This window comes from Esox lucius, chromosome 19 (assembly GCF_011004845.1).
Source record: "Esox lucius isolate fEsoLuc1 chromosome 19, fEsoLuc1.pri, whole genome shotgun sequence".
Lineage (NCBI taxonomy): Eukaryota > Metazoa > Chordata > Actinopteri > Esociformes > Esocidae > Esox > Esox lucius.
The window spans coordinates 13497785-13524888 of NC_047587.1; the positions used below are offsets into that span (position 1 = coordinate 13497785).

Genomic DNA, 27104 nt, shown 5'->3' on the forward strand with positions numbered 1-27104 from the left:
TCATAAAGGCTGGGAGCTGTGGGTGGGGGTGTGATCCGTGTTCCCCTCACTCTCCAAATCTCCCTGGGTTTGTCGGGTAAGAGTTAGAACTTTTTTGTTGATTGTTTGGGGTTGTTGGCGTGGTCCCTTCGTGTATGAAGTGGGTTGACGTCTGTTGAATTTAACAGTGGTCTTAAGATCAACCATGAGAAGCTTCTAAATAACGGTTGAAATGAACAGCTGTTTACTGCGTGTGGGCAGCCTGTATTTGTATATGCATGTTTGCAGTGAAAGGCAGGCACAGAAGAACAGTTGGCTGAGTTCTACAGAATATTCAGTGGTACAGTAGCCCTCCACCAAACTTTGATTTGTTTTATTAAATAAATTAATGAATGTGTAGTACCTACACATTCATTAATCATTGAGTGAATTATGTTTTCCACTGCTGGGTTTTGTGATTGGATAGAAGTGGATACGAGTGTCTAATAAATGACTAAAATGTATTTCTATGTGTCTATAGTGTTGTATATTCTCATATCTCTGTGTGTCTAGTGTTGTATATTCCCATGTCTATGTGTCTATGGTGTTATATATTCTCATGTCTCTGTCTATAGTGTTGTATATTCTCATGTCTCTATGTGTCTATAGTGTTGTATATTCTCATGTCTCTATGTGTCTATAGTGTTGTATATCCTCATGTCTCTATGTGTCTATAGTGTTGTATATCCTCATGTCTCTATGTGTCTATAGTGTTGTATATTCTCATGTCTCTATGTGTCTATAGTGTTGTATATTCTCGTGTCTCTATGTGTCTATAGTGTTGTATATCCTCATGTCTCTATGTGTCTATAGTGTTGTATATTCTCATGTCTCTATGTGTCTATAGTGTTGTATATTCTCATGTCTCTGTCTATAGTGTTGTATATTCTCATGTCTCTATGTGTCTATAGTTTTGTATATCCTCATGTCTCTATGTGTCTATAGTTTTGTATATCCTCATGTCTCTATGTGTCTATAGTTTTGTATATTTTCATGTCTCTATGTGTCTATAGTGTTGTATATTCTTTTGTCTCTATGTGTCTATAGTGTTGTATATTCTCATATCTATAGTGTTGTATATTCTCATGTCTCTATGTGTCTATAGTTTTGTATATTCTCATATCTATGTGTCTATAGTGTTGTATATTTTCATGTCTCTGTCTATAGTGTTGTATATTCTCATGTCTCTATGTGTCTATAGTGTTGTATATTCTCATATCTATGTGTCTATAGTGTTGTATATTCTTATGTCTCTATGTGTCTATAGTGTTGTATATTCTCATATCTATGTCTCTATAGTGTTGTATATCCTCATGTCTCTATGTGTCTATAGTGTTGTATATTCTCATATCTATGTGTCTATAGTGTTGTATATTCTTATGTCTCTATGTGTCTACAGTGTAATTTTCCACCAGTGTGCCCACAGTGTGAGGATGACTCTCCAGTGGACTGCGGTGGCCATCTTCCTCTACGTGGAGATAGTGGTCATCCTGATTTTGTGTCTGCCATTTATATCGGCCAAAAGGTACTGTGGGGATATCATACGTTCTGTTTATACCGTCCTCTAGAATGTATCTTTCAATCTAATCATCTTTTTACCCTGGTCTGGTCTGTTCACGCATCTAGTTTACACACCTAAAAGTTGGGGATAAGGTTAGGGCAATGGTTGCATGTTAGAACCAGGTCCAAAAGGGCTATGATTAAGCAATGTGATGTGCCGAATATAGCTCTAGTATACACTTTACTACTGCTCACTGATATAGCTTGTTGCTATCATTCAACAGTTCCCAATACAATTAATTGTTCGGGTCATATCCGGGATATTTGTAATCATTCAGTGTACCACTGCTTTCAGCCAATCAGCATGTATTGTTTCAACCATCGAGTTCATAATGTAACAGCCGGGACAAACGGTTTGAAATGTGTGTGCTTCCATTCGTCCTATTTCACAAGCTTATTGCCCGGTTTATAACTTAATTCCAATGCCTGAGGAAACCCCTGAAAGCAAAGTCAGACAAGGACTGTCATCGTCCACAGGTGCAGCTCAACAGGTCTCACCGTGTCTGTCTTGGGATTTGAACTAGAAACATGTAATAATGCATGATCCAGGAAGGCTCTGGAGAGCTTCTTTTAAAGGAATATCACTCTAGAGTTGTAGAATGTGTGAGAGCACCGCAGTGCAATCCATCCCATTCATTTCATAAACAGCGATCCTGGCGTATGTCAACGTCAATATATGTTTTTGCTCACGTATAGTTCACGAGAAAAATAGAAATAGACTCAGAGGTACCCATCAGAAACACTGTCTACAGGGGCTTTAAAATAATAGAAACAATGAGTTACAAATTATTCATCAAATGTAGGTACATAAGTAAGTACAACACTGCAACTCCTTTGTGGCTTCTGGAAAGGGTCGATCAATCCACATAACCAATTATGTTTGAATAATTAAAACAAAAGCAAATCAATAGTTAATGCCCGCTTTTAACGCACACACTCCTGCTGGTGAATGTGTAAAGCTTACACATCAGCATATTGACTGTGAGGGTTTAAGGGATACAATCCCTGATTTATCAGCTCCTTGTCTTTTGCAGATGGCGATCTTTGTTCAACCTGAACATTTGGAGCTGGTTCTCTTTGTACTGGAACAAGGGCTTCTTCACCATCATACTCGTTCTCATTCTTCTGTTCTGTGGTAAGTGATTGTCATTGGGTCTTTGTCATGGGCATTTTGAACAACACAGAACATATCACACCGTAAGTTCCCTGTGTTACCATTTGTCAGAATGTGTAGTGATGTCTGTATTACAGACATATAATCACATTGTGAAATACAATATTTAATGGTTATCATAAAATACACAGTACCTATAGGTTGTACATGTTGTATGCCAACAACTTATATAGGTAACAAGTTCCCATCAGTCCTGGTATGCTCCACACTTTAGACTGCTAATCCATTTCTTCTTTGAATTTCCCTCCCAAGATGCTTTGAGGGAGGTGAGGAAGTACTCCAGTGCAGAGGCGGGACCCATGGGAGACGCCAAGCTCAACCCCAACCTGTTCGACCACCTGCACATGAAGCTGTTCAGATCCCAGAGAAACCTCTACATCTCTGGCTTCTCCCTCTTCCTCTGGCTGTGAGTCAATATGCTGATTATCACTTGACGTGGTCGTTCTTCGCGGTTCAACCACGTCCTGTGGTTAGGTTTGTGGTGGAGGCCCCGTGTTGGGATTTGGGCCCATGGTTGTGATCTGGTTTACAGTTTTTTATCTCCCTCTCTGTTCCTGTAGTGTAATGCAACGTTTGGTGACTCTCATAAACCAGGTGGCTGTTGCTACAGCAAACAGAACCAGCCTGCAAACCCAAGCAGAAAATGCCAATGAGGCAGCAAGGAGGTATCAGGAGGACAACCTACTTCTAAAACAGGTGAGCGACGTCGTCAGGAAGACAGCCTGGAAGAGGGATTATTTCATGTCAAATCACTAGAGTCACGGTCAGATAGAGGTATAGAGTCCAACGAAATGGAATAGTTCAGATTTCTCTTTTAAACAGTTAACATGGGTCCTGCACAGAATTTCTGAACTGATTGTTTCCTGTATGTGTTTACCACGTTTACCAACATTTTATTGCACAATGCCTTTTATAATAGCAAATAAACTATTCATTAATTCATTTATCCATCCTTCTTTCCATTCATTCAATGAACACTTTCATTAAATCTTTAAATAAAATAACTTAAGTAACAAAAGGCTTTCTGCTCAGGCTCTATTAGATGAAGAGAAAGATAAAGTTTCAAGCAAACAGCAACTGAGGAGGGAGGCAGAAAAGCTGATGGAGGAACTCAAGGCAGCAGAGGATGGTGGGTAAACAGGAAATCATTACAGAGGTTCTCAGAGGAGCCACTTTTTATATGTTTAAACTGGAACCCTTTTCAGTTGTGGCTCAAAAAAGGATGCGTGGCTTATTGGAGGCATGGCTTTAAGACTACTTTATGGCCACTCATTAGTTTAAATGCAATTCCTGTTGATACGGTTGAGTTTGTAAATTGCAAATGTTCCTTGACTATAATTGCATAAGACATGATATGAACAAGCGATGACCATTCAACCGAACAGATGAACAGGAATTATGTTCAGTCTAAAGAATGGGCCAAAGAAATGAAATCTATAAAGCATACTTCCCTACTAACCCATGCATACACTCCAGAGCTCCTTCAGGAACCCATTGCTTAATTGAACCATTAACGTTTCTCCCAAGAACACCTGCAGCTAACTGAAGGTTGAAATATCAACAACGTCCCACCAATTGTTCTTTGAAGATCTCCAGGGTTCCTCCACTGACCACTCATTGTAGGAGTGTTTGTGACTGAAGCTTGTGTTTGGTGTGCAGCTGTGCGTAAAGCTAACGCCGAGGTGGAGGCCATGAAGAGGCAGGCCAGGGGTCTCACCAAGGAGTACGACAGGCTGCTGACAGAACACACTCAACTACAACAGGTAATATATGCACACACATTTCAGTTTATTGGGAACCACAAATCAAACATTCAAACGATTTTGGATAATCCAGACAGTTATGGATAAAGGAAGCACTTCCTTCTCCTCACCACTGGGTTGTCCATGACGACTGACAACAGAGTAGTTCATTTTAAGACACAATACCAATGAGGGTTTGCATTGCTAGATGGTATTTTGGTAGACCTCTAACCTTGTCTCAACAGTTAAGGTCACAATACCCTCTCAAATATTACACCCGCAAGGCAGTCTGGAAATTTCACCTGAGAGACCGGGGACTTCAGTCTAGGATTTGTTTCAAGAGTTGGGTGGACAAACTGAGTGAAAATGAAAGGCCTCTGCCACAGAACCAAACCAACGTCTTTGGGCTTTCATAACAAGGCAGTGATGACGCATTTCCCCGTTAGCAAGAGGCATGGGGGTGCGAAGGCTTGTTGCCACTCGTTGCTTGTAGGATCGAAGAGAGTCTTTTGAATATAGATCACCGCAGACTCTTGTATTCGGAGTTCTGAAAAGTCAGGTCACACAAGACAATGCCAACAGCAGCATTCTGACCCATGGAGAGGGACGCTAAGAGGTTTGCCCACAGCAGCACGTTTCTCCTGCTCCCTTGAAGCCAGTCCAGTGCTGCTATGACTACTTCTACCAGACGTTGAGGAGTGATGTCTTCCATGTAGGGGAAGGTGATCCACAACGGCTGACAGAGGCCTCCAGGACCACACAACGGTTGGCTACAGCGGCACTGGGCCTTCCCTGACCGGAGCTGGTTGAGGCAGCTGTTCATCACAGATCATTTGATGATGGAGCCCTTGTACACATACACACACTCTCTATATATATAGATCTACTGTCCACATAGGGCTGAGGTAGCTGGATTTCCCCAGGTGCATTGAGCATCACTCTAGGCAATAAGGAACATCGATAAAGGGTTGCCAGGTATCCTAGTGTAGGTTACACATTTTTTTAAAACGATGTGTATTGATGGTGAGTATGATAAATGACATTTAGGCAAAATGTATATATACATGCACCTTTTGTTTGGACGAATGCCAGTTTTTACAAGCAATTGCAGAATATGGGCATTTTATGAACACCTCATTGACCAATATGTCACTCTACATGTATGTTCACCTTTTTGGGATATTTGGTGGATGAAGGCACACTTTGGGGATGAAGGCTCACGAAACATTAAAGCCCTGTGAGTCAGGTACTTTTCTATTCATCAACCAGGCACTGAAGATTGGCGTTAGGGGACTTGGGATCACAGGGCTTTAACGTTTTGTGACATAATCAGATCCACTTGCCTTGATGTTTGGTGAGGAAGATGAGACTTTTTTTTACCTCGTCAGGGGACAAACTGCCAGTCATTGGGAAGTAGACTGGTTCACTGTTTCACACTAAGCCAGCATGATCAACAAAGGACAGTATTTCTCCTTAAACACAATAAACACTGACCACAATTAACTTTTCACCAACAGCTGATAACACAGATTTGATCACTTGTCTTTGACTATTTGAAAACAGAATCTTCATGCCGGAGCTGCTGAAGGATCAAAGAAGGATCTATAAACAATCCGGATGATTTAAGTGTCAAAGACGGAAGACCGTCAAACGCTGTGGACTTCCCATGGATACCTCAAATTCAGCTGAGCATTTCTCTGCTTTAAGTACAATGTGCTAGGCATGTCAAATATACATTTATTCAATACCTCTAACTAAATACAACCAGATGTATTTGCATTGTATTTAAAACATGGAGCTAAAATTGTGTCATGGTTATCGAAAGAACTGAGTGTAATCAACGTATTGTTTTACATTTCTCTTGTGGATCTTCTGTCATCTTTTTCGGTTTCATAGAGTATAATAATATAATAACTATTGTAGTGAACAGTTTTGCCAAAACAAAATATAAACTTGTTAAGTAAGTTTAGTTTTGTACATTAGTGCTAAAGTATAGAAATTATAACACTAATACATTATATATACTTACATTACACTAAGTATATAGGCAGAGCTTTCTGTTTTACACCTGAACCCAGTGGTCAAAGCTGGCTGAACCCAGTGGTCAAAGCTGGCTGAAAATGATATAACACTTTACAACCAGGACTGGTGATATTATATCACACTTATAAATGATGACACACTTTTCACATCCAGAGCTTGTTATAAGGATGTCAGACTATAGAAGTCTGTCATCATCCAGAAATAAAAGCTGCATATTGGAACAAATCCATTGTTTGAAGCATCATGTAGTAACGGCATATGAAAGCATAAGCACAAATTAAAGATTTGACAGGAGAGTGGGTACTATACATTTTGAAAAAACAATGTACTTCTAATCTTAATGAGTGGGCACACTGGTAAAACACTGACTAGCTTGGTAGACAGTGTGTTGCTTGTCAAACCCTATGGTTGATGTCACAAAACAGTTCTGATGCAGGAGCAGATCTAGTTCAGGATCCGGACTCAATATGTTCATGTGTGTTCATCTAAACATCGTCCATCTGAAGTAAACAGCTGATGAAGCTGGAACTACCTTCTCTGGTTTGTTTTTTTAATTCCAGAATACTATAGTAGTCTATCATTATTTTATATATTATATCAGTGATGCCTTCAGATTACAAACCAAAGCCAACTAACAGAACACATGATAAATCTTACAATAGCTGACAGCACTTACAATAACTGAGCGCATACAAAGTATTACCGGAAATGAAACTAGTATTTCTAGATCTAACATAAAAATATCAACTTTGTCTGACTGGATTAAAAAAAAAATTAAGGTCTACCACATATTAAATATATCACACTCTGTGAAAAAATTCCTCACTAGGCTACTCGCTAAATGGTTACTAATTCATGGTGGATAAGTACATCAGAAGAAGATGTCAGGGCATTAAGTTGGGCCAGCTGACCGGTACCCACTGGTAGCTACAGTGCCCCATATGTTACTTGGCACCTCTCACAAAACATATCAAAGTGAATATTTTCTCTAAAACCATGAATAATGGTACGGTCTGAGTGATCCCCCATATAGGCAGCGGCAAGGGTCTCACTAGTCTTATTTTTTATTTTTTGATGTACGGGCAGATTAATGCTGGGTTTACAGTTCATCGGTACAGATTATGCTGCTCGGAAAATTATATTTTTAAGATAAGCTAAGACATATTCTGGAATAACTCACAAAGCAAGCCTAATATCTGTCCAGTGGAGATGCTCGACTAGTTGGTTGCTCTGAAATTGCAGAGGCCAGATTTTTTTTTCAGTTTTGGTAACTGTACCTGGTTTAGGATTTAATTGAAAATGTATTAAATAACAAACCTTAAGTGAAGTATAGGCATTCTCTTTGACTGAAAGTTAAAATATTGATAGCAACAGTAACATATTACTGTATCTAAAATTACTGTTGAAGCAAAGTCACATTTCTGTTACTCCCTGATTTCAGCTTTACCATTACAGACAAGACATTCCGGGGTACATCAGAGTTGAATCGGGGGATTCTCCACACATGTTGAATGAGGAAAGAGGTGTAGACTCTGAATGGAATGAGGAAAAAGGTGTAGACTCTGAATGGAACGAGGAAAGAGGTGTAGACTCTGAATGGAACGAGGAAAAAGTTGTAGACTGAATGGAATGAGGAAAAAGACGTAGACTCTGAATGGAATTCGGAAAAAGGCGTAGACTCTGAATGGAACGTGGAAAAAGGCGTAGACTCATTTCTAAAGGGTTTTCGAGGGAACAGGTCAGCTTTCACAATGGGTAGTATCATTTCCCAGGGCCTCAAACCTGGGGCTGTTGGACTTTTGGCACATTTGCTAACCATGGTCTGCCATCATAGGGTTAACTCACGCGGGGGAGATCCCAACTCAGTCCTCCACGGAAAAGTCCCGACCGGCAGCTGTTTCGTCCAACTCGGGGGGCGGCATGGATGTGCTAAGGAACATCAGAGACGTGTCTCCCTACAGTTCAGCGCGCACACAAACTTGTCGCAGTGTAACACGCTGTTTCCCTCTTCTTTCCTGAGAGAATCAGACTCCACCTCAACATCCCCGTTGGCCAGGGCCGTTTTCTCCTCCTGACGGACATACCGCTGGAGAAGAGCGAAGCCCAGTATGCAGAGGAAGAATGCCACGGTCCTCAGGCCCAGGGTCAGTCCCAGATATACCATCCTAAAAATGCAGATGAACAACACACTGAACTACTGGTAAACACCTGACATAAAGAGGGCATTTAATGGGGCTGTAAGAGCTTTATATTAGGGTTGGTTAGGTACCAGGACATTCAGCCTCTCAGCATTCATCTTTCAAATGACCTGGTTTTAGATACCTGCAGACAATTGTGCTGTAGATTATCTAAGTGTTTTAGATACCTGTAGGCAGTTGTGTTGTAGATTCTGCATGCTCCTCGTCCTCCGCATTTTGTGTTTCCCCACTTTAAACAGGTGGTGTCTATGATGGCTCCAAAGTAGATTGGTGCAGGGATACCAGCTGAAATCAATCAATCAATCAATTACTGATCAACTCAATCAGTCGATCATCAAATCAAGAGAAGTAAGTGATAGTCACCAAGAGTTCTGGTGGCCAATGTGTGGACCCCAAGGGCGAGGGATTTCAACTCAGGCTTAATGCATCTATGAAAAGAGGGTTAAGGAGTTAAAAGGCCAAAATCCTGACAATATGCATAAAAGTGTAATCAACTTGAAGTTGAATCACAAATTAACCCTGTTCACCAAAACAAGTACATAGAATCCATTATATAAAATGTTGCATCCATAGTTCACCCACAAGGGGGCAGCACTGACCTTATGAGCAGCACAAAGCCAGGCGTTCCCCCCAGAGAGATGATGAAGGAAGTGATGACAGATAGGAAGAGGAAGTAGGGGAACATTCGGTCACAGCTGTCTCGTATTGGACAGTGCCCCAAGGAGGCGGTCAGGTTAGTGTACCGGGAACCTGCCTTTGTCAAAGCCAGACACCGGCACTGGCCAAACACCTGCAGGACGGGAACGACGGATGGCTGTCACAAAACATGCCAGTAGACACACGTGTTACTCCACTGGATCCCAAGCCATGCTTGGAACACACTACCTGCATTTCATTTTACCCCTCCATGAAATGCCACCTTAACATGGTGGAGGAGTTTGAGTACCTGAGTGACCCTAGGAGCTATGTTGTCTGGGTCTATATGCACCTGGTAGGGTCTCCCAAGGCAAACAGGGTTGGGGCTCGTACGCGAGCACCAGGACACCCTAGGCCGCAGGTCGATGATCGATTTTGTTGTCGTTTCATCTGACCTACGGCCGTATGTCTTGGACACTCGGGTGAAGAGAGGGGCGGAGCTGTCAACTGATCACCACCTGGTGGTGAGTTGGATCCGATGGCGGGGAAGGAAGCAGGACAGACTCGGCAGGCCCAAGCGTACTGTAAGGGTCTGCTGGGAACGTCTGGCCGAGTCTCCTGTCAGAGAGATCTTTAACTCCCACCTCCGGCAGAGCTTCGACTGGATCCCGAGGGAGGCTGGAGATATTGAGTCCGAGTGGACCATGTTCTCCACCGCCATTGTCGAAGAGGCCGCTTGGAGCTGTGGCCGTAAGGTCTCCGGTGCCTGTCGAGGCAGCAATCCCCGAACCCGGTGGTGGACACCGGAAGTAAGGGATGCCATCAAGCTGAAGAAGGAGTCCTTTTAGGCCTGGTTGGCTTGTGGGACTCCTGAGTCAGCTGACGGGTACCGGCAGGCCAAGGGGACTGTAGCCCGGGTGGTTGTGGTGGCAAAAACTCGGGCCTGGGAGGAGTTTGCTGAGGCCATGGAGAAGGACTATCGGCTGGCCTCGAAGAGATTCTGGCAAACTGTCCGGCGCCTCAGGAGAGGGAAACAGTGCCCTACCAACGCTGTTTACAGTAGAGGTGGGCAGCTGTTGACCTCAACTGGGGATGTCTTCGGGCGGTGGAAGGAGTACTTCGAGGATCTCCTCAATCCCGCCGTCACGTCTTCCATTGAGGAAGCTGAGGATGTTGGCTCAGAGGTGGACTCGTCCATCACCCGGGCTGAAGTCACAGAGGTAGTCAAGAAACTCCTCGGTGGCAAGGCACCGGGGGTGGATGAGATCCGCCCTGAGTACCTCAAGTTTCTGGATGTTGTGGGGCTGTCTTGGTTGACACGCCTGTGCAACATCGCGTGTCGGTCGGGGACAGTGCCTCTGGGATGGCAGGCCGGGGTGGTGGTCTCTCTTTTTAAGAAGGGGGACCAGAGGGTGTGGAGTGGACAATAGGGTGTGGAGTGTGCCCAGGGTTCTGGAGAGGAGAATATGGCCGATAGTAGAACCTCGGATTCAGGAGGAACAGTGTGGTTTTCGTCCGGGCCGTGGAACACTGGACCAGCTCTATACCCTCTACGGGGTGTTGGAGAGTTCATGGGAGTTTGCCCAACCAATCCACATGTGTTTTGTGGATATGGAGAAGGCATTCGACTGTGTCCCTCGCGGCATCCTGTGGAGAGTGCTTCGGGAATATGGGGTCCTGGGTCCTTTGCTAAGGGCTGTCAGGTCCCTGTACGACCGAAACAGGAGCTTGGTCCGCATTGCCGGCAGTAAGTCAGACTTGTTCCCAGTGCATGTTGGACTCCGGCAGGGCTGCCCTTGGTCACCGGTTCTGTTTTCAATTTTTATGGACAGAATTTCTAGGCGCAGCCAGGGGCCGGAGGGTGTCAGGTTTGGGGACCACATGATTTCGTCTCTGCCCCTTCAAACCAGGACCTTCAGCATGCACTGGGACGGTTTGCAGCCGAGTGTGAAGCAGTGGGGATGAGAATCAGTTCCTCCAAATCCGAGGCCATGGTCCTCAATCGGAAAAGGGTGGCTTGCCCACTTCAGGTTGGTGGAGAGTTCTTGCCTCAAGTGGAGGAATTTAAGTATCTAGGGGTCTTGTTCACGAGTGAGGGAAGGATGGAACGGGAGATTGACAGACGGATCGGTGCAGCTTCTGGAGTAATGCGGTCGATGTATCAGTCTGTCGTGGTGAAGAAAGAGCTGAGCCGCAAGGTGAAGCCCTCGATTTACCGGTCAATCTGCGTTCTTACTCTCATCTATGGTCATGAGCCGCTGCTCCTCCACATCGAGAATGGTCAGCTGAGGTGGCTTGGGCATCTGTTTCGGTCCCGTACCACCGGGAGGAGACCCCGGGGAAGACCTAGGACACGCTGGAGGGACTATGTCTCCCGGCTGGCCTGGGAACGCCTCGGTGTCCCCCCGGAAGAGCTGGAGGAAGTGTCTAGGGAGAGGGAAGTCTGGGCATCTCTGCTTAGACTGCTGCCCCCGCAACCCGGCCCCGGATAAGCGGAAGATGATGACATATAGTCTACCTACTCCTCTACAGTCAAAACCAATCACCGGCAGAAGAAGCTTGATCAAAAATGTGAGCTGTTCCAAGTAAATTGAGAATCACTCCATGAATTCATCCATCCATCAATCGATCCCTTGGTCTTACCGTGTTTCTGCCTGTCCCTGTGGCAGAGGTACAGCCAGCCAGACAGGCGGACACGTAAGTTATCCCGTTCTCTCCGCAGACAGGATCCCAGTCCTTCCCAGAACAAAGGCAGCCAGAGTTACACTCAGAGAACAGAGCTCGCTCATGGTATGACAACCCCTCCACACTGAATGAAGAGAATGATTCACAGAGAAGACTGGTCAAAATGGTTCTGATACTCAACTCATGTAACAACAAACAGCATGTTAGAAGTACATCAGTTTAATGTTGTCATGTTCTGTATATAGAATTTACCCAGGAAACATACATATTTTAATTAGTAACATCTCATGACATTACTGCCAGTCCTGATTTCAATGGGAACTTCAATTTGGTTGGTTGAGTCTGTAGATTTGTCTATCCCAATATTCCACCCCAAAACTATTTTTTGGGGTGTCAACAGCTCACAATGCTGTGTCAGCTACATGCGCACCCGTACCATCAAGAACAAATAGCCAAGGCTTCATCCCCGTCACACAGAAAGTCCATGTATGTCTTATGTATAGATTTCCTCCAAATATTGCCCTATCTGTGTGTCTCATCTGTGTCACATGGTTGGAATACTGCTCTATTATGAAGGGGATCTTTCTTTAGTAGTCGGTTGAGGGTGGGGGTTTAAGAATTCCTAATCCTGGCCTGAGTGCGGCTTGGGTGAGGAGAGAAATAATTGACAGCTTTAGCTAAGACTCTGGGGTAGCCAACTCCACTATGAAGGTATAACTCTGAGAGTAAGAACGGGTGAAGGGGTCAGGCAGCCTACCCTGTGTAAGACATGGTGATCCCAGCCACTTTGGCGTTGTCACAGCCCATGGCCAAGAAAAAGAGGGACAGGAAGTAACCTAGCAGGGACGTCCCGAAGGCAAACTTGGCAGCTCCCATGATGCCCAGCTTGAACTTCTTCATGACAACGCCCCCAGAAAACATCCCCAGAGCCACTGCGGGTATATTTATCATACCTGTGGAGCAGAACAGATGTCAAGACCTGTGGGGATCTGTGAATGTGTGTGCGAGGATGTGAATATGCCATCAGAAAACATCCCCAAATGCCACAGCAGACATGCTGATCCCACCTACAGGTGTGATGATACAGGTGATTTCACAAAAAAATTCCTACAAGAAATCCTAGAAACAAAAAGGCAAAGAAGAAACAGTTTTTAGCCAATTAAATGTTTTGTTAGATGTTCATTTTCACATTTAAATGTATTCCAAGATTACATCTGTAGCATGGCTTTCTACCTTCAGAAAATAAAACCAATTTAAATGTCTCACTGTATAACATCACTTTGCTGTACTCAAACCGTAAATTGATCTTGAGGGATACGGCAATAGGGGAAAACAATGTTTTTCTACCAGACGCGAAGGAGAACCGCAGGGGCATTTCTCAATGCGGTAAACAAACTAGTAGTACGATACATGAATGTCACAGGACCAGTGGCCTCAGTCTCAGGGACTGGATTAATGGTCTTCTCTCCTCTGCAGTGCTTTGGCGAAGATCTGGTTGGGGGTGGGGATGTGATACAGAACATACCCATGAAAGCCCAACAGGGTGAGGGAGTCATATACGCCACTTACCAGACGTGATCAATGCAAGGAATAGTCCCGTTCATATAATAATCTTTCATCCGTCCTTTCATGAGAGAATAACTTTGCTGTTTATGCTCTAAAGGATAGGTAGGATGCTCCATGTGTTTCTGAACGCCCTCTCTTCCCACTATACTCAACATTTGGACAGGATAAAAGCATTAAGGTGGTAATGACAACACTTAAAATATTATATTTATATGAAGTCAGAGGAACTTGTGAATTGGATTTCAAGACTTCTGCCATGTAACATATGTAAAAATGAACGTGGTACACATTCAACACAAAATAAGAAGAAATAAAATTCTCTCTTTATTAACAAATATCCCATTACAACACTTCACATGCTATTTTGAATGCATTTTTATTTTCATCAGACAACGGCAATGTGGTAAAGATACACTACTCACCCATTAGGAAATTAGCTTTAGAGGCCGACTGTCCATAATGTTGCTCAATGTATTTGGGCTTGTAGGTTACCATACCAATGAGGGAGTTGAACTGAATGATTGTCACGCATAGATAGATGATATAAACTGGACTTCCCAGGAGGCTCTTCAATGCTGGAACAAATTCTGTTAAAGGATCCAACAGAATGATTCTTATTACTGGATGTCATCTAGATAGGCAGGCTTTGGGAGTGTCTTGACAATAACAGATTTTCAGTCGATTGATAGATGGAAGTACAATTAATATGTTGTTTAATTTACTTACATTTAACACTGCTCTCCCGTTTAACTCGCCACTCACAGCAGTGAGTGCATCCGTTTTGAATTTGTATGAAATACAATCAATAGAATATACTGTGTACTACAGAGTATACATCAACTACTATCATACATGCTAAACATGACAAACTAAACATAATATTCAGCAAAAAGCCATCTGAATTGCCCTAAAATAACTAATTACTCAAATTTTTGAATGCCCTGGAGACCATTCCACAGGTATGGTACAAAAAGACCATTTAAAGCAGATCTGGCCAACTCCATGGAGATTGAAGGCGCTAACGCATTTGGAGAGAATCATATCACTTAACGGTGTACTTCACTGTCTTAGGTTGTTTCTACCATATTAAAGAGATTTCTAGGCGAGTGAGATTTGCTTCACACATAATTGGCCAGAAAAAATAGTGTGGGAAATGGGTTTTTGCGTGTTAAATGACAGAATGTGTTATGTTATATTTAATTTCGCAAAGCTGGAATGATATTCTGAATGAGACAAATTATTTTGTTCAGGTCTTGGTGTGGCCAGCATTAGCATGACTGATGATTGCATATTGTGTCACAAAATTTTTAGTACCCTTCGTGTAACACTTTTGGTTCTATTTAAATGGCTTTCCAATGGTTAAAACCCTAGACATACTGGCATACATCCCATCCAGAGCAAACCAGTGTAAGCCTTACTTTAGCCATGCTTTCCTACATGGCCAATGGGCTGGTTCACCCTTTGATTACACTCACCTGTGTTGTCTTGTCTCACCCCCACCAGGTGGATCCCATCCCCTCGTTATCCCTGCCTACATAACTTGTCTTCTCTGTTCCAGTTGTCAGTTTGTCTTGTGGTTTCCATGAGTCGTCCCTGTGGTCCTTTGTTTCTTGTGCCTTGTCCCTAGCCTTGTTTTTCCTCAGACCTCCAGTGCACTGACATCTGTCTGCCTCGATCTCCTCCTGCTCATTCCTTGCCTGCTTTGTTGTTTATGCCAACCATGTACCAAACCCTGCCTGCCCACAACTTGTCTCTGCTCTGTGAATATTTATATTAAACAAAACCTACGCCGGCATCAGTCCCCCTGAGTCTGCTTTTGGGTCTCAAGTCTTGTCAATGGGACTAAATAACTTCATCAGTTGTTGTTGTTATTATTATCTGTTAAATATTGAGAACCGTGAGGAGAAAGATGTGCTGGTACGAGGGCCTAAAGGGAAAAAATTGGGCAGGTGTGTTAGAAATGGCAGGGCCAGTTTATGGTCCCAGTCGGCCCCTGCTCTGCCTTCAGCCTTCTCACGGATGTCCTCAGAAAACTGTTCATAACTTACAATAGTCCAATAAACCTCTACCTTTAGCCATCTGACGGAAGTTGGTGGGTTCTTCAGGTCTGAACTTGTGCTCCATAGCGGAAGGAGAGTCCTTGATGAATCGGGTCTGTTCGGGGGTGCAGCTGGCATCGTGCTTCTCCACGGGCACCGGCAGCGACTTGGGCAGGAACCAGAAGGGTACGGCTGACGTGAGGGTGATTGTCCCGGCTATAAGGTACCCCAGCCACCACGCCCCGACCCAGCGGGCATCCCCCGGGGTGATGGTGATGGTCTCTGGAGGAGTACGGATGGATACGTGGAAGAGTCAAATCAGCACATTGACAACCACACGTTTGATGCCCACGCAGGCAACCCATATAAAAGACGTATCCATGTATGAAGGCACTAGCGTGTGACTTTTCATTTGAATGTGTATAATAAATGAGCAGGATTACAGCTGGCAGCTGTACGGGCCAGTCAGGGGATGAGCCCACTCACCCATGTCCACGTATCCAATGTCAACGTAGATCTTGGCACACAAGGATCCCAACAGGTAGCCAATAACAGGGCCGATGATTGATATGGTTTGGACACAGCCTGAAATATACACGCATAACAAACAGGGACTTCATTCAGTTACATTAGAACTGACTATATATTAAAGGGAGCAATCAGGAGTGGCTTGATCAATGTTTGGAGCGAGAAATATATTTTAAATGCATTTTTAATCATTTAAAAATGCCTCATTGGCTTAAGTTTAATCTGAAACCTTCTCTAGGGATGGACAATGCCACAAATCCATTTGCCTTTTACTGAAACAGAGGTAGGGAACAAAGGTTATCGCTTGAAGTACTGTTTTAAGGTACGTATTGCAGACTCAGAAACAGATAAAGAAAGAGAGATGATTTACCAATGTAGAGGGCTGCATTCTCTGGCCTGGCATAATCATCTATATAGGAGATTCCCAGTGGCTGTACAGGAGTCTCTCCTATCCCCCTCAATACGTTTCCTAGAAACACGTAGGCCCACATTGACACGCTGGACTCGCGCTCACAGCCTGTCATTTAGAAAGAAAATAAAAACATGTTCACATACAGGACACACTAAAATAGTAAAGATGGACAATTTAATTGAAGGGTTGGCAATGGTTTTGACTTGAGGGCCACACAGGTTTTGTCTTTGGATTATTTCATTCTGCAAGGGCCTCCCAAGAGAATCCGTGGTCTATCATAGTCTAGGCTGGGAAACACCATGGATGATGTAAATAGGGGCGCATCATCAGCAGGATGTCCAGCGCTCTAGTGCCTCCCTCAGGCAGCATCGGGAATGTGCAGAGCTAACTGTGGTCGTCGGGTTAAAGTGACATCATGTGTATTGAGCGGTGCCATTCCCGGATCTGAAAAAAGCACTTTGACACCTAGCAGAAAGGCTTGCCACGGTCTTCAACTCTCTCAAATCTGTTGGGAGCTTTGGGAAGAGACAGGGCCGACAACCGGAAATGATAAAACTTAGTAGTTAAAAGAAATTAAATAAAGCAAGTTGCCAGAGGGCGAGCATTCATTTTAAATCTCGATTGAGCTGCATATACTGGCACAGATGCCATGAGATGTAAACACCATGCAGAGATGGGTCTATGTGTTTTAGCTGTATGTGTAAAATTCTATAGGGTGTATTCCCATGTCTTACCTGCAGAGGGTAGGATAGAGGACCTGTCATCTGCCTCTGTGAACTCTGGTGAGGTGGCCGGGCACGGGGGGAATTTGGCAGTTGAATTAAAGGACTCTCTAGCAGACGTTTGGACATTATAGCTACATAAAAAATCCCAATGCAACAGTTAAGCATGGGGAGGGAGAAAGTACCAGTTTTATTACATATCTAACTTATAACAAATATAATACACATCAAATAAAATATCTACATTCAATGCAATGCAATTTCTACTCATGATTTGTAAGCTAATTTTCCCTTTCCTTTACTAAGGCAACTACTTGTACAGCTATTTATACAACTATTATTATTAACACTTTCTATGAAAAAGAGGGCTCCAAAATCACAGATTTGGATACATTTTTCAATGGGACTTTCTGAAAGAAACAAAAACAAAGATATTCTGGGAAAATCTGTAAAACCTTTTTAGGTCTACATGGCACATTTTTATTAAGGGTGCACTGACAACAGGTTGTGTAGCCCTCTAACTTACCGTCCTATAATGAAATGAGGCATGGCGATAAGGAACGTCCCTAAGGACATCAGCACACATCCCATTGCTATGATCTTGGGTCGGTGAAGCTTAGCACCAAAATAACTCACAAAGGCTATCACCAAGAGGTTACCTGCAAGGATAGAGGACCAGGGGAGAAGGACTATGAAAGATTAAGCATTACACTAACAGAACCCCTATGCTATTTGTATTCTGTTTCCCAAAAGAAGTGACAGTGGCTTTTAATAATATAACTCTAGTTCATTCATTAAGCAGATGCATTCATCCAAAGCAATCAAGGGAACTGTCAAAAATATACAATGGCCCTTATGTTTAGAATCTGTAGAGGCTCTGTCCACTCAAGATCAATGTAAATTGTTTTTTAATTGGCTAATTAAATGAAAATTTTCCACAGAATTAAACAATGTGCACTTAAGTATTCTATACAAGCCCACCAGCCCACCACACCCATTGTTTCCATCAAAGCCTTTTGCTTTTGACGGGGTTGCCTATGGAAACATAGTACATCACCATAGAAACCCAATTTGACTTCTGCTAAACAGACCGGGGTCAAGAACCAATCCCATCCATAGAACACGAGCCGTGATCATATCAGCTACTTCTATTAGAAAAAGGCATTCAACACCACAAGTGTAACTAAAGGGGTACCAGTCGCAGAGATATAATTATTTTATGGCTCAAAAACATACACTGTGAAGATGCATTCCTGTTCCATTCACTTGCACACAACATAAAGAGCTAAGACACATGAAGAAGAAACATTTAAGGTAACACAAATGCTGAGTGAAACAGAGACTGAAACGAAACATGCAAGGCACAGCACTTACCCATTTCAAAGCTGCCGTCTATAACACCAATCAAATAACTGGGGATATCAAACCTCCGTTCCAGCTGTGTTATTGTGCTCTTCATGTAACTCCCAGACAAGGCTTTGGAGAAATAGGCAAAGGACAAGGCCGCCAGGAACATCTGAAGAGAAGGAGAAAAGAAGTGAGAGAAGTAATCAAAAGAACACAAAGTATCTGGGTTGTTTGGGGGTGGTTGATTGACAGGCCATGTGTTCTGTGGTATTCTCATGTGTTTAGTTCTATCCACCCTTCTCTGCTTGTCTGTTTTCATGTAAAGAAACATTTATTTTGTGATGTTTTGGTTGCATTGTTTTGTATGAAATTGTAGGTTGTATTGGAATTTTCCTTTATTTGGGGTGTGTGTGAGAAATGAAGTTCAAAAGTAGTCTTTAATTTCATAAATACAGACACCAGAGTTTGATATTACTGTTTCTCTCTGAAGGCAGTCTTCACAAAGCCCTTAACTAGACTTCTACCCTAAGATAGAATTTCAGTTGCAGTGTCAAACAGCACCTTGCTCTGAAAACTCAGAAAACAGCTGAACAGGGTTAAAACTACCTCTACTGACCTCAAAGAATAGCGACACCACTGAAAACTGACAACACAGCTGACCAGGGTTAAAACTACTATCTTATATTTCCTGAAACTGCAGACTTATACGATACTGTATAATGATGTGAGTGGAACGGCAATCATTTTAAATGCTATTCTGCTGTTTGAAGCAGACAGGAGCGAGGGGACTGCAGTGAAAAAATGCCACCTTTGTTACAGTACAATGTCCGGGGAAAAACTGGGTCACAGTGCAGAACAAGGAGTCCCAGATAGATGGGTCATTGTCTTCCACTTTGAGAAATAATGTGGGGGAGCACGATGTGTTGTTATCACAGAGCTCCTGAGCAATGAGTGTATTGTACTGTAGCTGCACTGCAGCTGTACTGTAGCTGCATGGTAGCTGTACTGTAGCTGCACGGTGGCTGTACTGTAGCTGTACTGTAGCTGCACAGTAGCTGTACTGTAGCTGCACGGTAGCTGTACTGTAGCTGCACGGTAGCTGTACGGTAGCTGCACGGTAGTTGTACTGTAGCTGCACGGTAGCTGTACTGTAGCTGCACGGTAGCTGTACTGTAGCTGCACGGTAGCTGTACTGTAGCTGCTGACGTTTCAAATCTTGCTGCATTGTGCTCAGAAGTCCAATAGAAATCCAATGGATGTCCAATGGAAGCCCTCCTTTATAATTTGCTGGCTTGACACACAATTATGGAACAGAGGAATTAGTGATGGGGATTCTTATTCATTAAAATGTACTGGATGGTTCAGTTTTGTTCATTTGAAAACATTCTTAATGTCTTGATTCACTGATTTATTCAAAGTAACTGTAGTGTTGGCATGGGCCTACAAGCTGATATACACGTATATGCCTGATATGTCCTAACGTTTTAGTGTAAATGCAATCGAGCTGGATTGCTTTAAAAAGAAAAACACATTACATTACAGTCTGTCAACTGCCTTTGTGATGAAAGTTTTTCGAAACAGACTTGGCGACTCTACCAGCATCCTATATCTGATGGCAAAATGTTATGTAGTCACTCAACTCACTGAAAATACTACTGCAGAAATTCTGAGAACTGCACATCACTAGTACAAATATCTCTAATAGCCAACAGCCATCTTTTTAGCACACATAAGCAGACTGAAAAGACAAAAATGCTGAGAAGACAGGACAGCGGCAATAATCCTGACTCGTTCCACTGGTGGACGCTTTGTCCAACATGCCAAGAACATCAGAAAAGTGAAAGAAAAAGTAGGAAAATGGTATTGTGGCTCATCGGGTCCGTCAGTGTCTCGCCACTGCCGGACATGCTCAGGGCCCCCATATAGACAGTCAGCATCTGGGAGGACATGCCCCGGGAGAGATCAAGACCAGCAGAGCCCCTGGGCAGGATTCTGGACATAACATGGGGAATATCTGCAGGACATGGGTTTAAACAGGATTTGAAATAATCGGACTGGAGTGTCAGTCAGTCAGTGTCAGTTGTTTCTTCTTTTTTAGAGACTAGTCTATTAGTTTCAGTGCGCCAGGGAGCACGGGGGTTTGTCATTGAATATGGTGGCATTGGCCAAGTCGTGCTCTAGTGTCTCATTGTGAGAGCTTAGGCACTTGTCAGGTCAATCCAGATAAATGGCTGAAAATGTAATCCTTTCTGGTGAATTAACTGGAAACTTCCTGAATGGGCCCCCCCAATGGTGCAGCAGTAATCATTGACTCATAGTTAGCTGCGTTACTGCGTGATAAACCCTGGATCCCAGGAATGTAATCTGTAGAAGACAGTATGCCTTTAGCACAAGAAAACATCAGTTACTTCAAGTAACGGTGAAATCTGTTTATGCCGCCTATCAAAATATCCAGTTAGAAGCTTCTAGAAGAAGTTGGCCCACAAGAACTGCACCGAATCCTATACCAAGTTGTTAGTTTACATCTTAATTATCTTTGTGTAGAAAAAAAGGCAGAGAAACAGCAACAGATGCTCTTCCAAACAACCCCTATTTCCTATTTATGGAGACAACTTTGGACTATGATCCATAAAACTCTGGTGAAAAGTAGTGTCCCATATAGGAGATAGGGTATGGTTTGGGAAGCAGGTAATTGGACTACATAAGCTTTAATTTAAATCTAAAACAAGGTTATATTTTGAGTATTGTTTGGGGCCTTAAAACTCAGCTCTTGAGGCATTTATAATAATAACCTTAGATAAATTGTAGTTTAATGGGCAAGATGTTTTGCCTTGTGTGGCATATCAAGATGCTGATTAGACAGCACGATTATTGCATAGGTGTGCCGTAGGCTGGCCACAATAAAATGCCACTCTAAAATGTGCAGTTTCACTTTATCGGGGGGGGGGGGGGGTCTGGAAACCAGTCAGTATCTGGTGTGACCACCATTTGCCTCACGCAGTGCAACACATCTCCTTCGCAGCTGATCAATCAATCAATCAAATGTATTTATAAAGCCCTTTTTACATCATCAGATGTCACAAAGTGCTTTTACAAAAAACCTGGCCTTAAACCCCAAGGAGCAAACAACAGTAGTGCTGAATTTCAAGGGCTAGGAAAAAATCCCTAAGAATGCCAAAATTTAAGAAGAAACCTAGAGAGGACCCAGGCTCAGAGGGGTGACCAGTCCTCTTCTGGCTGTGCCAGGTGAACATATTAAGATTACAATTGTAATAATTAATATATGTGTGTGGGCTGAGTCTAGAGTCTATTAAAACTTAGTCCAGGTCGGAAGCATGACCAGATGGACAAGGAAAGCGACAACATGGGGGAGGGAGAGGTGTCAGCACAGTGGCAGCTGAAATCGTCAAGGCATCGTCTCGATCTCAAACACAACCAGGAGGACTCTGGACAGGGACAGCAACGGGTCCCCCAAGCCAGGTACTCCACAGATGTGGGCCAGGACCTCATGCCCTCCTAAGTTCAAAACGGGAGGAGACTGGGAAAATTCAGAAAATGAATTCCTCATATCAACAAGGATTTATAGTGGAGAAGGAGAACTTTGTGGGAAAGAGAACTGACCCTACTCCCCCAGCACAATAATAATTGATCAGGTTGTTGATTGTGGCCTGTGGAATGTTGGTCCACTCCTCTTCAATGGCTGTGCGAAGTTGTTGGATATTGGCAGGACCTGGAACTAGCTGTCGTATACGCCGATCCAGAGCATTCCAAACATGCTCAATGGGTGACATATCCGGTGACTATGCTGGCCATGCAAGAACTGGGATGTTTTCAGCTTCCAGGAATTGTGTACAGATCCTTGCAACATGGGGCTTGCGAAAACCGGGATTCATCCGTGAAGAGAACACCTCTCCAAAGTGCCAGATGCCATCGAATGTGAGCATATGCCCACTCAATTCGGTTACGACGACGAACTGCAGTCAGGTCGAGACCCCGATGAGGACGACGAGCATGCAGATGAGCTTCCCTGAGACGGTTTCTGACAGTTTGTGCAGAAATTCTTTGGTTATGCAAATCGATTGTTACAGCAGCTGTCCGGGTGGCTGGTCTCAGACGATCTTGGAGGTGAAGATGCTGGATGTGGTTACACGTGGTCTGCGGTTGTGAGGCTGGTTGGATGTACTGCCAAATTCTCTGAAACACCTTTGGAGACGGCTTATGGTAGAGAAATTCACGGTCAACAGCTCTGGTGGACATTCCTGCAGTCAGCATGCCAATTACACGCTCCCTCAAAACTTGCGACATCTGTGGCATTGTGCAGTGTGATGGAACTGTACATTTTAGAGTGGCCTTTTATTGTGGCCAGCCTAAGGCACACTGCAATAATCATGCTGTCTAATCAGCATCTTCATATGCCACACCTGATTTAGCCAGATTTGTGTGAGAGAGAGAGAGAGAAAGAGAGATAGATAGATAGATAACCTTACTCTCCATTTAAGCAGCTTTTGATGATTGTCCAACCCATGCAGCTTTAATCCTGGAACTAGAACAGAACCTTCTTTCCATCCTAATTCACTGAATTGCAATTAATGGGTCAGGATTTGGGTCTTTTCACACAACGCTTTATTAAACCCTGAGTTGGGGAATTTCTTTTAGCCTTTCGTAACCCTGGGTCAGGTCTGTGTGAAAGAGGGACTGCGTCATAACTTGGGGATTTTCGACCAGGCGTGTATAACAGCGTCATGACTACCAGGCCTGTATAACAGATTATGGGCGTTCATAATACACAGGTTTAGGGAGGCTGCGGCACAAAGGCTGCAAAGAAGGACTAAGCAAACACCTTACTACATTCCACAGTACTTAAAATCACACAGGTCTGTTTTTGACATAATCCAGGAGGAAAATCACAGCTTGTGTGTGAAGTGGCATGATAAAGAGATTTATTTAGTCAACACCCATAAGACCCGTCAGATGACAGACACACACACACACACACACACAGAGTACACACCACACTACTCATATCTATAAACGGACAGATGTCGTGTCAAATTAATGTTGTTTTGGTACCTATGTTTCAATAACCAGAGGATAGGTTTTGCCTTTTAGATCTTAATGAATATGTCTATAACAGATGCAGACTACATCAAAACAGGCTGTAGTTTTCCAGTGAGGTGATCTGAGAATTAAATTGTACTTTGCCTTTAGATTTGAGCAACTCCTCCTCAGCCTCCCTGAAGAAGGTGTGGTAGAAGGGCTGTTATCTGCTGTCCACCTCCCGTTAGTAGGAGCTTCCATCCTCCCCCGAAAGACACACGTTTCTTCGGGTGAAGGACTTGCTCCATTGCAATCGGACGTCATTGGTCACGCACACCTGTGGAGACATTTTAAAGCAGGAGTGGGGTCTGTACGTCTCTTCAGAAGGAAGCAAACAGCAGCAACAGCCACCAAAGGAAAATAAAGGATTTATTTTCTACGTGTCTACACTGCCATTAAAGAACATATACAAGGGGTTTCTACTAAACCCCTTGTATATGTTCATGATGTGGTGGCATGGTGGCATGATGTTGTCAGTCAGTAGTTCTAAGTGCTCAAGAGCAAAAATGGGTCGTGACAATTGCATTCTACATAATACAGTAGACTTGTGGTATCAGGTAATTGTCTCTTCTCCCTTTCTCTCTCTTTCTTTCTTATTCTTACTCTTTCTCTCTCTGCTGTATTTAATGCGTTGGGTAAATGGAACAGTATTAAGTGTATAATGTGTGCATCTTTCCAGCTGTCACTCAAACGTCAACAGGCTGAAGGTGATTGGTTGCAGCTCAGGCAGCTGGTGCGCATGGGCTGGCCTTTGGACAACTAGTTTGGTAAACCCGTTTTTAGCCTGTTTCAGCTGGTTTCCTTCCACTCTGTAGCCAGTTCGTTAGGTACAACACACCGTACATAAAAAATGGATCACTCATTGATGAAGTGAGTCACCAGTCCACGGCTAAGGAAGACAGACTGGCGTCGAGACATTCATATACTCTTCCACAGACTGTTAGAATGGGACAAAAGAGTGGCCTAATTAACGTTGAGAGTGGATGTTTGAATGTCAGAGACGGCTGCCCCACCTGGGCTTTCCATGCATGACAACGACGACCAGCAAGTATTCAGGGTTAACAACTCAGGTACAGAATGACAGGGTTCACCTTTTATAACCAGCAACCTTCGCTAACCTGATATGAGAATAGAAATAGTGGCCACCATTTTTGCTATTTTTATTCCACTGATTTGAATCATTCGCCTCATGTGTGGAAGCCGCGAGCGATTTCTCACGTTAAACACTGCCCCCATTGTGTCCCATCCAAAGCCAACACACTGAACATTCAGAGAAGCACCGTATATTAAAAGTTCTCCTGAATTCCTAGCCACCTGGGTTTCTTATATCTTCTAATATTCAGTGATTAACTATTCAGTGATAGTCTGCCAGTTGTTACTCTCTCATAACAACACAAATTCTCAACGTTATCGACTCAATTATATCCACGACACGTTGCAAGCATGTAATCCAACAATGAGGAATTAGCCAGCAAGCAAATGCTATACACGTCTTTATGTGACACATGAACATGACTGTCAACAACCACATCTACAGGTGAGCTCACTAGGCATGCAAGACTAGGGAAGGCCACAGCTGCAAGCTGAAGCGGTAACCCAAAGACTGGTCCTAGAGCTGGCCCTCCATGTTGACCTAAAAGCGTAGGGTCCTTGGGCGGCGTCCAGGCCACTTCCTTAGGTCGAATGTATTGTTTTATGAATGAGTCTCAACCAACAGGTTGAACCGTCATGACAATCATTCGGGGATCTCTGGGCCACTTAGTGAGATAGTCAATGCTTTGAATGAATTCTACAGACCCATGCTGACAGAAGACTGATCACCCCATCTCTTCTTTATTCTCACTCCCAATCCCTTCCCAGTCTTGCTTCACATGTCTTTTTTTCTCTCTCTCTATCTCTCTCTCTCTCTCTCACAGCAATGCAATTGGCTAATTAATAGGTAGACTAATTCACTCAGTGGGTCTGGTAAAAGAAAAGGTCTTTGTCTCTGCTTATAGGAACAGTTAAACCTGATATGATATTGCATAGCTTAATACAGTGAGTATGTTTGTTGACCTGATAACCTACATAAAAAAAACATACCTAAAAAAACGTACCTACATGTGATTTCGCCTAAATTAATCTGTAGATGCAGACAGTAGAAGCCTCTGTCCAATAGGCTACATGTGTGATCTTTGGCAAGTCCATTTTGCACTGGCAATGCATTTACTCAGAATATTGTTTTATTTTGGTTGAGTGTTTGAATAGATTTTTTTCTAAAACAAAATACCAGCGTTAGTCAGTGTAACCAGTAAGTTACTCTTAAGGCAGTATACAAAACTGCGAAGAGCAAATGTATCTGCAGCAGGGATGGATTTCTATGACACATTTCTGCCGTGAAATTCGATGGAAATATTACATTGAATGATTTAAGATTATTTCTTAATAGTCCGGGAGCATTAAACATAATGTAATAGTTATTATTATTATTGCGTGATGTATTCATAATTAAATCTTAGATTCACTTCTTCTGGGCAAATGTGAATTAAATTACGTATGTTTAAAAAAAATAAAAAAGATCCTACTTACCCTGTACTTTCCTGAATTGAGGCAGGCTGTGTAACAGATTTATTTGATTGAAGGCATAAATCTATGACGTATCGATGTTTTTGCCTGCAGGCTACAATCTCTTTGAACTTTTTCTGCCGCAGAACCCCCTGAAACACTGGTTCCGCTTCCCAGTCTTTCAGACGCCGTCTTGTCCAATGATCGAAAAAAAACTTTCTTCAAAGAACACCTGTCATTTTCCCAAAATGTTACATTTTATTTGAAAGAAAATATGTTCGGATTTGACAAGCGAGCTCTTCATTGATGAATGAACGTTTGAAGCGTATAGTGTAGTTCATGAAAATCACTTCCAGAGAATTGAACCGAAACACGTGATGCGCGTCTTTGGTGCTGCTATGGAAAAACACGGACTTCATTCACACGGTCCTATTGAAGAAGCGTTTGTTAAAGAGCATCGATAAAACACTGCAAAAGTATGTTAGATTTCGTAAATCATAGAAACATTCAAATTATTTTTGTAGTATTATGTAAGTCAAATAAATTGGTAAAACAAACAAACAAAAACGTTTCTAAAGTACAATTGAAAATGAGAGGTTATGACCGGAAGACGAGCAGCAAGATATGAACAAATCATTCAGTGAGCTGCAGATGATCATGTTATGTCAGCGGAGATACAGGCTTATTAAAGATTTTACGGTTGCTTTGCGACATAACTAGCATTAGTACTTATTATTAGGCTATTGTAAAACAAAATCTGGTTATTGATGTGAATCAGTTTATAATTCAAAAC

The 27104-nt window shown here is 43.0% G+C and overlaps 2 protein-coding genes across 5 annotated transcripts; one reads left to right on the plus strand and one right to left on the minus strand.

The window, feature by feature from the left end:
- On the plus strand, nucleotides 1-6159 carry bcap29 (B cell receptor associated protein 29). 3 transcript variants are annotated; one of them, XM_010905310.3, is made up of 8 exons: nucleotides 1-76; nucleotides 1418-1543; nucleotides 2613-2713; nucleotides 3005-3158; nucleotides 3313-3448; nucleotides 3785-3881; nucleotides 4412-4515; nucleotides 6058-6159. In XM_010905310.3, the coding sequence occupies exons 2-8, from the start codon at nucleotides 1452-1454 to the stop codon at nucleotides 6100-6102; spliced, it is 729 nt and encodes a 242-aa protein (XP_010903612.1). In that variant the 5' UTR covers nucleotides 1-76; nucleotides 1418-1451; the 3' UTR covers nucleotides 6103-6159. The 3 variants fall into 3 exon arrangements, with proteins under 3 accessions (XP_010903612.1, XP_019896188.1, XP_019896187.1); XM_020040629.2 differs by having other exon boundaries at nucleotides 10-76; nucleotides 1434-1543; XM_020040628.2 differs by lacking the exon at nucleotides 1-76 and adding an exon at nucleotides 254-319.
- LOC105031086 (solute carrier organic anion transporter family member 1C1) lies at nucleotides 4517-26809 on the minus strand. 2 transcript variants are annotated; one of them, XM_010905308.3, is made up of 15 exons: nucleotides 26336-26809; nucleotides 23873-24044; nucleotides 18698-18839; nucleotides 17850-17982; nucleotides 17336-17457; nucleotides 16560-16706; nucleotides 16148-16246; nucleotides 15692-15943; nucleotides 14045-14209; nucleotides 12814-13009; nucleotides 12015-12180; nucleotides 9335-9525; nucleotides 9099-9163; nucleotides 8903-9020; nucleotides 4517-8702 (listed from the first exon to the last, which is right to left on the minus strand). In XM_010905308.3, exons 2-15 carry the CDS (start codon nucleotides 24029-24031, stop codon nucleotides 8477-8479), a joined length of 2181 nt encoding a protein of 726 aa, XP_010903610.2. In that variant the 5' UTR covers nucleotides 24032-24044; nucleotides 26336-26809; the 3' UTR covers nucleotides 4517-8476. The 2 variants fall into 2 exon arrangements, with proteins under 2 accessions (XP_010903610.2, XP_034144269.1); XM_034288378.1 differs by lacking the exon at nucleotides 14045-14209 and having other exon boundaries at nucleotides 26336-26808.
- Between the last annotated feature and the right edge of the window lie 295 nt (nucleotides 26810-27104).